This window comes from Haplochromis burtoni, unplaced genomic scaffold, assembly GCF_018398535.1.
Source record: "Haplochromis burtoni strain Fernald_Lab_line unplaced genomic scaffold, NCSU_Asbu1 Contig_2439, whole genome shotgun sequence".
In the NCBI taxonomy this organism is placed as follows: Eukaryota; Metazoa; Chordata; class Actinopteri; order Cichliformes; family Cichlidae; genus Haplochromis; species Haplochromis burtoni.
In genome coordinates, this window is record NW_024584800.1 from 1 (window position 1) to 10,421 (window position 10,421).

The 10,421-nt window shown below is 40.2% G+C and overlaps 1 protein-coding gene across 1 annotated transcript; it reads right to left on the reverse strand.

The window, feature by feature from the left end:
- Positions 1-1,890: 1,890 nt before the first annotated feature.
- LOC102303454 (neuroglobin) lies at positions 1,891-4,118 on the reverse strand (the record flags this gene model as incomplete). The annotated part of the gene is given in 3 exon segments (XM_005952910.3): positions 1,891-2,011; positions 2,627-2,734; positions 3,586-4,118. Coding segments are annotated over 3 exon segments (396 nt in total), but the record flags the coding sequence as incomplete, so codon positions are not given.
- Positions 4,119-10,421: the final 6,303 nt, after the last annotated feature.

The window sequence follows — 10,421 nt, forward strand, 5'->3', positions numbered from 1 at the left end:
GATGCACATCTGCAAGACTCACTCAGAGTTGCAGTGTCAAGTTATACCCCAAATTACAACACACTGGTGAACAGCATGCAATGCCAGGTTTCCCACTAACAGACAAAGAAAGCCATATTAGATGTTCTCAGTGGCAACATTACAGTGTCATGTCAAAGTTGAATTTAATTATTGAAAAACAAATGTGTTTGTTAAGTGTAACATGTGACAATTTGCTTTAAAATGCTGCCAATTTGGTGAAAAGTTCTGTAAAATTTGAAAGTTGATTTTTTGTATGTTACATACATACAAAAGTAATGTATGTAACAGTGCATGATTTGTTAAAATTTGTTAGTGGTAAGTGAAAATGTTGTAGAAGTGATCACTTCAAAATGTAAATACTTGCAGAGATATATAGAAATAAAGCGTTGCATATTGATATTTATGTTTCCTACCTTGTTTCCTAATTGCATTCTTTATAATTATGGTGAAAAATAATTAACATAATTAGTGTCCGTACATAGATGAATATCATTAATTATTAATGATAACACATAATTAAGTTAAACTGAGGAAATTTGTTATTTGAGAAGTGTGTGTCAAACTGGTAGCCTTTCACATTAATCGGTACCCAAGAAGTAGCTCTCACTTTCAAAAAGGTTGGTGACCCCTGGTTTAAAACAAAACATATCCATGTGTTAGAATGGCCCAGTCAAAGTCCAGATCTAAATCCAATTGAGAATCTGTGGCAAGATCTGAAAACTGCCGTTCACAAACGCTGTCCATCTAATCTGACTGAGCTGGAGCTGTTTTGCAAAGAAGAATGGGCAAGGATTTCAGTCTCTAGATGTGCAAAGCTGGTAGAGACATACCCTAAAAGACTGGCAGCTGTAATTGCAGCAAAAGGTGGTTCTACAAAGTATTGATTCAGGGGGCTGAATAATTACGCACACCCCACTTTTCAGTTATTTATTTGTAAAAAATGTTTGGAATCATGTATGATTTTTCATTCCACTTCTCACGTGTACACCACTTTGTATTGGTCTTTCACGTGTGTGGTGGGGCGTGGTTTGCGGTGCCGTGCGGACGCACCTGCACGGCATCCGCAATCACGCCCGCCGTGTTAAAACACGGGGACTCAGGGGTTGGTGTGTGTGTGGTGTGACGTGAATTAAAATAAAGTTGGTTCTGAACGTTGCTCCGTGGTCCCGCCGTGCCTTATTCACGCCACAACGTGGAATTCCAATAAAATTGATTCATGTTTGTGGCTGTAATGTGACAAAATGTGGAAAGGTTAAAAGGGGCCGAATACTTTTGCAAGCCACTGTATGCCCTATAGCTGCAGAAAAGGCTAACATTGTTATCTTTTTACAAAAAAGAACATCTAAACATGAGAGGTTTTAGGACAAAGTTTGTGTTTTCCATTGTTTAAGCACCGGTTCCAACCAAAGGAGGTATGTTGTATCAACAGAAAAGGCTAACTTGGTTATCATTTTGCAGAAAAAAAGAGACTGCTAAAAATAAAAACATAAGAGGTTTTTGGACAAAGTTTGTGTTCTCCATTCTTTAAGCACCGGTTTAAGCACCGGTACCATTTCAAAAGTACCGGTTTGGCACCGGTATCGGATAAAACCTAAACGATACCCATCCCTAATCCTAGTACAGCCGTCCTACAGTCCACCTACAGCTGTCCTACAACCCTCCTCCAGCTCTTCTAAAACCCTCCTACAATCCTCCTCCAGCTCTTCTACAACCCTCCTATAGCTTTCAATCTGCCTAAAGCTCAGAAAATTGAGAAGAATTGCTAGACGTGTGTGAGCAGGCTCGGCTGAGGATGACCAGTGTGGACTGAACTAATGTCACAGCTGAGTGGAAACAAATCCCCACCACTGTGTTCAGCTTCACACTGACATCATAGTATTTTGGCAGGGCTTTGTACTGGTAATGCTTCCTGCCCAGATCCAGGATCAGCTGGTCCAGACGGTCGTCCTGGTCGATCCTGGCGACCGTCTTCTCGATGATGTACATGATCCTGCAGAGAGAGCAGAGGAGAAAACCAGTCAACAGGAGGCTCTGCTAAAACCAGAGACCCTGCAGGAGTCACAGGCAGCTTTTGCTGCTAGCTGTCAGCTAACCGGCCCTCTGGGCTGTGCTATAATGAAATGAAAGGTTAATTTCATGCTTCTGTATGATTGCAATAATTCTGATCAGAGGCAATAATAAATATATCTTGAGCCCTCATTGCAGCCCTCATACAAAATGTTACAGCAAGAGGTGAGAGTACAGTTTTATATTTCCTCTCCCACACAGTTTAACAAAGTGTTTCAGTTTCAGAGATAAAAATGGACGCAAGTCATTATGACTGATAACAACATCTGCTTCTTGTTATTGTGTATGACATTAGATTAGCACCACCCTCACATCCTTCCTGGCTTCAAAAGAACTTTATTTATAAGTCCAACAGAGGTGGTATTTATGTTTGACGCCTCATTTGACTAATGTTTTATGTCATTTGTGAAATCAGCTGATCAGCTGTTAGCACATTTGTCCCTGTTTCTGCTTGGTCACAAACTTTTCCCCCACTCACAGTTACACTGCTCAGCTCTCACTTAAAGTGTGTGTGTGTGTGTGTTTGTGTGTGTGTAACCTGAGGCCGTGGGCTTTCAGCTCTTTGCTCGCCCTCAGGGTGTTCACATCATTCAGGTCTCTGAAGGTGAAGAAGGCGTCTTTGCACTCCGGGTGAGTCTCAAACAGCCTGGAAGAGGGTGGGGGTGGAGTTAAATGGTTGGTGTGAGCGCTGCTCTGATGTCTGATAAGCTAACAAAGGGCAGTCAGTGAACCTGCAGCTGCAGAAAGGTCACGTCCTCATTACCCACGGTCCTCTGTGCTGTGCTGAGGGCTGGGGTGAACTTTCACACACAAACACAAGGCGAAAACAGACAGCTGTGCACAAACCACAGAGAGCGGCTGAGACTGCAGAGCGGCTCGCTGCACCTGCTTTGCATGAACATCAGTAACATCAGTCTGCAGGTAAACAGCACTCCTGAGCCCAAACACTGTGGCTCTGCCTGGCCCTGCTCCATCTTGCAGAGGAGAGGAGGACCTCCACCCTCTGCGAACTCAGGCACAGCAACCAAACCAGCTCCAGCCCACTTCCTGTCAGGGTTCGTCTGCACAGTTTTCTCAGACTCCAGAAAGCAGAACATGATCTCCCGTGACTTTTGACACATGACCTCTGACTCTGAGGCACTCACCTGCATCAGAACCAGAAAGTCTTTCAGACCTGCGCATGCCCGCTGTTTGGTGATGAGCTGTCAATCAAACCTTGCGGCATTAAAAAACCCGCAGTTTTTACAATAATCTGATCATCTAAACGATAATCGCCACTGTTTTCTGACTGAACGTCGATTTACGCAGAATTGACGTCACAGCCGTGCCTGTGGGCTGGTGGGACATCAGATCTGCGAGCTGAGAGACCCTCGCCCTTCAACAAACTCAACACGGCTTTATGACCGGTAGTTAAGGATACCTGCTCTGACGTAACACTCCTTCATAACGTCTACCTGCGTGTCGGTACAGAGGACGGCGGAGCGCGCGTGAACTCACCTGACGAACATGATGACGCCCACCCTGCTGATGTCCTCCTGGATCTCCCTCCAACTGCTCCTGATCGCCTCCCGGCTCTCCGCGCTCAGACTCGCCAGCAACGCATCCTCTTCCTCCTCCTGCCCCGGCCGCCGGTCCGGAGCCTCCGCTGAGAGGGAGCAACCCATCTAGAAAATCACCGACAGTACACCAGAACCGCCGCACACAGCGCGACGCACAGCTGGTACTGACTGCGCTCACTTCCGCACTCACGCTGCGGGTCACCTGTGCGCGCGCATAGACGCGCGCTTCGTTTTCAGATCTGAGCTTGTTTCTATCAGATAAAGTTCAAAAGAAACACACACACACTCACAGGGACACATGCACACACAGCGCTCCTGTTTTAATGTTTAGTATCACCTGAATGCGCTGACACACCGATCACCTGCACAGGTAAGAATGTGACAGCTCCTCAGTCCAAACCGAAGAACTGATAATCTGATCCCAGCCCAACTTCAGTCTCATGCTTGTCATCATCAGCTGCCTGACGATCATCAGCTCACAACAACAACAACAACAGCTTTTTAAGGCGACTTTAGCTTCCTGTGTGCAAGCAGAGAATAGGAAGTGAGCTGCAGCAGAAAACCTCTGAGCACATAGCGAGCCAAGTCTGATAAACTGTCACGTCATCAGCTGTCCTCACAACTGATGGTATGACGACTGTCACCATCATCACATGTGTTTCTGTGCAGCATTTAAACCTGGGGTCACATGTATGATCACATGATAGCATGTCAGAACCATGAAGACTGTGTATGTTCCCCTTAGCTATGGTCACAGGTTAATGCACTGGGATGCAGGTTCCTCTCACCCTCAGCAGGTCTTTAGAGGTCTCTTCTCTTCCAGCCTGATTCTGAGTGTGCTGGTCCAGGTTCACTCACAGCTATTGCTCCAGTGCACAGATCCCAGATCAGCTTACATTCAGTGAGGTCAGACACTCTCCAACTGTTTTGGTTTGTTTCCCAAAAATTAGAAAATTATTATTCAGTTTAATTTTGTTCATACAGCACCAAATCACAACAGTCGCCTCAAGGTGGTGAGGTAGACCGTACAATAATACATACAGAGATAACCCAACAATCATATGACCCACTATGAGGAAGCACTTTGGCAACAGCGAGAAGGAAAGCTCCCTTTTAACAGGAAGAAGCCTACAGCAGAGCCAGTCTCAGGGGAGGGCCAGGGGGAGGAAGACAGGAGCAAGACATGCTATGGAAGTGAACCCGAGATTAATAACAAATATGATTCAGTGCAGAGAGTTCTGTTGACACATAGTGAGTGAAGAAGTAACACCCAGTGCATCATTGGAATCCCCCAGCAGCCTACACCTACTGCAGCATAACTAAGGAAGGATTCAGGTCACCTAATCCACCCCTAACTATTTGCTTTAGAAAAAAGGAAAGTTTGAAGCCTAATCTTGAAAGTAGAGATAGTGTCTGTCTCCTGAATCCAAACAGGAAGCTGCTTCCACAGAAGAGGGGCCTGAAAACTGAAGGCTCTGCCTCACATTCTACTTTTAAATTCTTTTTGTTACTAATACTAGTAACAAAAAGTAAAACTACAGTGTGAGAGCGAAGTGCTCTAATGGGGTGATATGGTACTATAAGGTCATTAAGATAAGATGGGGCCTGATTATTCAAGACCTCCCATACGGTAAAAAAAATACTTTTTTCCTGGCCAAAATATATTTCAAATATATGGTAAATATATTTTGTATTTGTGATGCTCCAAAAAATATATTTTTGAAATTGAAAATATATTTCTTTCAAACCAAAATACATTTCAAAAGATATTTGCGTTCAAGAAAATAGATTTCCAACCTTTCAGTAGAATATATTTCAAAGTATCCCTTATTCAACCTCCTAAGACCTGGCGTCCACATATGTGGACATCACATTTTGGGTTATTTAGACCAAAATACTCAATTTTGCTTTACAGGGGCCTAATATCCACTTACGAAGACATTATACTGCTATTGTTCTATCAAAATTTTAAACAAATATCCTCATATGTGGCTCTTATTTTTCTTAAAAACAAAAATAAGGTAAAAAAAAAAATCTGGTAATTCTTTGTTTTTACATTCATCGGGTCCCAATATGCCTAAATATCAAAGAGAAATTAAAAATGCATGTCGTGGAAGAGTTCGGGTCTTAGGAGGTTAAAATGTATTTAGTGCAATAATAATAATAAAAGTAACAACATCTGCATCTAATCACATCTGCAAAAACAGTTGGATTCAAACAAAACAGATTCAAAGGTCTAGCAAGAATTAGGTTATTTATTCAGTATTTCACATTACACAATATTAGCATTCACTTGACTTTGAAATTATTTGTCATTGATACAGTACACAAAATACAACAACTGCTATGTACACTTTAGTTTTTGAAAATATATACAATATAGTACTTAAAGAAACAGTCCACTTTTTTTGGAAATAGGCTCATTCTCCATCTCCCTCAGAGTTAAAAAGTTGAGTTTGACCATTAAGTCTTTGGTCATTTTTCAACGCGATGCTCACGGTCCCTTTGGATTCAATGATGTATGTTAAGCTATGTTAAAAGTGTTATCACCATACAAATCAACTGTATGGATTCCAAAATGGTCAGACTCAACGTATTAACTCTGAGGGAGTGTTCCTGTAATGATGCAATATAATATAGCACTTAATGACTTAATGTAATGTATATCTGACGTTTTGCCATTTAATGTTTAATTATGTATGGGTTTTTTTATGAACTGGTTTAAAATCACTTCAGAAAAATACCACATGGCACTGAAGAAAATCATGTTTTCTCGTGTTTAACCTTATTTAAGGAATTCACACTGATTAATGCTTCTAAAAATGTAATTGACTTTTAGTTTTCAGTGTGAATGATCAGACATTTGCATTTGATCTTTGCAGCAAGAATACCTGTCAGATGCCCAAGACGTTTTGATACTGGTTCACAATAACTTGGATTTGAGGCACAGAGACTATGCTTTGCTTGTTCATAGAATCTTCCAATGGCATAACACGTCTCTCCACTTTCATTTTGACATATTACAAATTGTTTAATGTTAAAGAAATTTTGATCATCATCATTCAACATAACAGTGAATGAATTACGTTTGAGTACACGACTGTAATCTTCTGAGTGAAACACCTCGCCATTTGTAATGATTCGTTGAAAGTACTTTACTCTGCTCCTTTGTACCCCATAACGACTCAGTGCCATATAGTCATCCCTCCTAATTAATCGCACTTTAGGATGATTAAGTGCAGTGATACCATGTGTGCGAGTTACATCTTTTAACTGTTTAGGTCTTGTTAGAGATTCAAATATCTCCTTGCATTCATTTGAGGCATCTTTCAGTAAAGTCTGGCCATAAAATGGTAAGGCCTTCTGTAGCCAGAACATTTTTACAATCTGTAGCGCAACCCCTTGAGGGCTTTTGATCATGTCTAGTAGTTTAGCATTGTAAGACTCAAACACAAAGGCAGAATGAGCCCACAAAGGCCCCCAGTTAACTACACTTCTTGGTAAATGGAGGCAAAGATGGACATTATAAGACAGATTAGCTTCCCCATAGAATACCTCCATGTCTTTCACAAAATCTGTTAGAAGTGCCTCAGACTCAGTAATCTGCTCTCTAGTTATATTTTCGCCCAACAGAAGGGATACTCCCTTGACTAGTTTAGACCAGTGATTCAGTAGTGGTTCTGGCAATACACCTTTTAGTACAGGTAAGCTATAATAAAAGAGCCACATATACCACTCATGGGCTTTCCAAAATTTCCTCAATGTGACAGACACGAGGTACATAACATGGCGGTTTAATCTTTAAAAGTATTTCATCTAACAGTTTTGTAGACCTACCTATATACCAGTGCTTTTCATGGTTTTCACTGTTTAACCACAGCCCTGTTACAGATCTTGCAACACCCAGAAGTACTGAATGCATATAGTTTGGGACAGACCCTTCGATAATATCAAAACTGGGAAGTCTACACAACATACTTGGCCCTTTAACACCCATAACAGCTTTACCAGACTGTAGCGCAGCTTCTACAAATTCATTAGTTTGTTCCTGATTGCGGAGCTGAATGTCCTTCTGAAAAGGATATACATGAGTGAATCCTCTGCCTTTTTCAACTACCTTTCCTTCATGAAGGCAAAAGGAGCATCCATATTCACCATTAAACTGTTTAAAATTTTGGATCAGAGGTCTGGCAACTGAGTCACTCATTAGAATTAGAGGGATTACTTTTGTATTGACAGAAACGCCTCTGTCATCTTCCCATGTGAAACCACTGTCCTGTAGGTCCACACACTCATCAATGAAAGGTTTTAAGAAACTTCTCATGTGAGGCTTCTCATCCCCGAACCATAGTCCACAAAGGAGTACATTATCCTGTCTTGTTTTCAATGGCAATACATTAATGGTGCAAAAAAGGGGCCAAATACTACAAGGGGACTTTTTAAAAACTGGCACACCATCACAGCTAAATGTTAAGCTGAGGGTTTGAAGGGCCGTTTCTGAACCATTTAAAGCTTTCTGATACAAAAAACCATCACAAATGTCACTGAGAGAAGTAGATGTTTCTGTTTGCCTTCCTATTAATTCATCTGTAATTCCTGGCATTCTCAAGAGTTTTGAGTTGATCTTCCAAGGAGAGGTATATGAGAAAGTTATTGGTAAACCTACTTGCTTTGTCATAGGTGCTGTTGCATTGAACACAATGAACTTGGTCCAGTTCAGCTGACATTATATTACTGCACTGTTCACACACATAACAGATTTTCATGATGTCTTTTGTATCATCAAAAGCTTTGTAAAATGAATATTTTATCCTGCATGCTGAATCACTGCCACCAACAACATTAAGGATTTTCATGATATCTTCAAGACAGTCATTGGTCAAACTGTGTTTGAGCTTAAGTGCCAGAAGTAGTAGTTGATTTTGCTCTTTAGTTTGACCTGAATCCACTGGGACCTCTATCTGAACAGGACCTGCAGTGCACTCTTCATCATTAGTCATCAGCAGAGTTCTGTCTTCTGGAAGGGTGTCTGGGATTTCCTTGAAAAGAGAAGTGAGAGAGAGAATTATGGGTCCTGTAAACAAATCTTCAGTGTAAGAGCATTAACCTCATAGATGCATTTATGTCTATATGGGTGAGATCTGCCCTGTAACCGTCTTCTCTCTACTGTATTTATGAGTCTCTTTTTTTAACATTACAGCAGACATTTGAAATTGGTCTCATTCACTAATTGTGCACTATTTGACATGTCCATTCAGTCTTGCCAAAATTTAAGTGTGCTTTGGCTGTCAAAATGAATGCTTAGTTCTTTCTTTCATGATAAATTCTGTAAGAATATATGATTGCAGTAGAAAGTAGAAATTACTGTAAAAATCATAATTAGAACAATGATTACTTGTTTTATTTTTTCTTGTTCAATGCACTAATTCATGAATATTCTTTAAAAAATAATGTCTAGAAATGTAATGATCTTTTTGATTTCATTTCTTGACTTGAAAATTCAACTAACTATTGTGTACTTATTTCGACAAATCTATAGTCCAATATTCAGAATAAATTCAATTTAGATTTATGCATTAAAAGTGTTTTCATTACAGTTAACCCAAAATGTTTGTATTCCAACACTAACCTTAAAAAAAGAGACCAATAAGATCATTTATTATTATTAATATGAATCAAGCATTTATTATTTGGTATAACTCAGGTAATTAAATGCTAAGGGATAAGATAAAATGGATGATAAGATAAAAGGAATAAAACGTTATTTTGGTAATCATCACCCTCAAGTTGTTCTAAACCTGAGGAGACAGTAAATAATAAATATTAAATGTTACTGAGCAGCATAGAGTACTAATAATGCATTATGTGTTTAGAGGCAGCAGCCGACCAAGATACTGTGCATCTGTGATTACCTGTTTGTACACCTCTGTGTGTAAGAGCTCTTGTGTTCATAAGATTTCTCCATCTAAATGTCTAATAGTAGGTGTAGGGAGCCATATGCCCCCAGGACATGAAGCAGGAATGGAAGAGACCCAGACCCCCAGACATCCAGTGCTTTCTATGCCTGCTGAACATAAAACAGTCATGTTAGTCCTTCTGTTTTTCCATCCATTATGACCTAGATGAAATTTATTAAATTTAAATTTATTTTTCTTATGTTTTTTCTATGAAATCTATGCTCACCAGAGATTATTCAAAAAATGCAGCGTCTTCGTTCTAGATCTGTAGGTTGTGTGAAAGTGTAAAGGTTAATGAGCGGAGCAGAGTATGCGCATGCGCGTTGCCATTGTGCTTTTTATAAATAAAGATAAAATAAAAAGTAAATATTGAAATATTCCCAAACATGTGCAATGAACGCGCAAAAAATATTAATAATAGTAATAAAAAAGATTATTAGTTGTTGTTTCTTCCCCCCCCCCACCTTTTTTTTTTTTTAAATATAACCGCGTTTTGAGGCGCAATTTCCGAATGGCCATATACAGGCGGGAAGACACAAGACGGATAATGTTGCGCGGTTAATTAAGTGCAGCTAAAGATAAAGGTTGAGTGTTTTCGCCACGCGTACACACACAGACATATATACTAATATATATATATACCTGTTTTGTGTATATATATACGTATGTGTAAACCGCCCCCCCCCCCCGCCCCCAAAGATCATTCTTCATACAGAAGGTGGCTTTTAAAGAGAGAGTTTTTTGTTTCATTTCTTAGGCATACCCAACAGACCAACAAAACGATCTAAAGTTATGGAATGAAAAGAAACTTGAACAA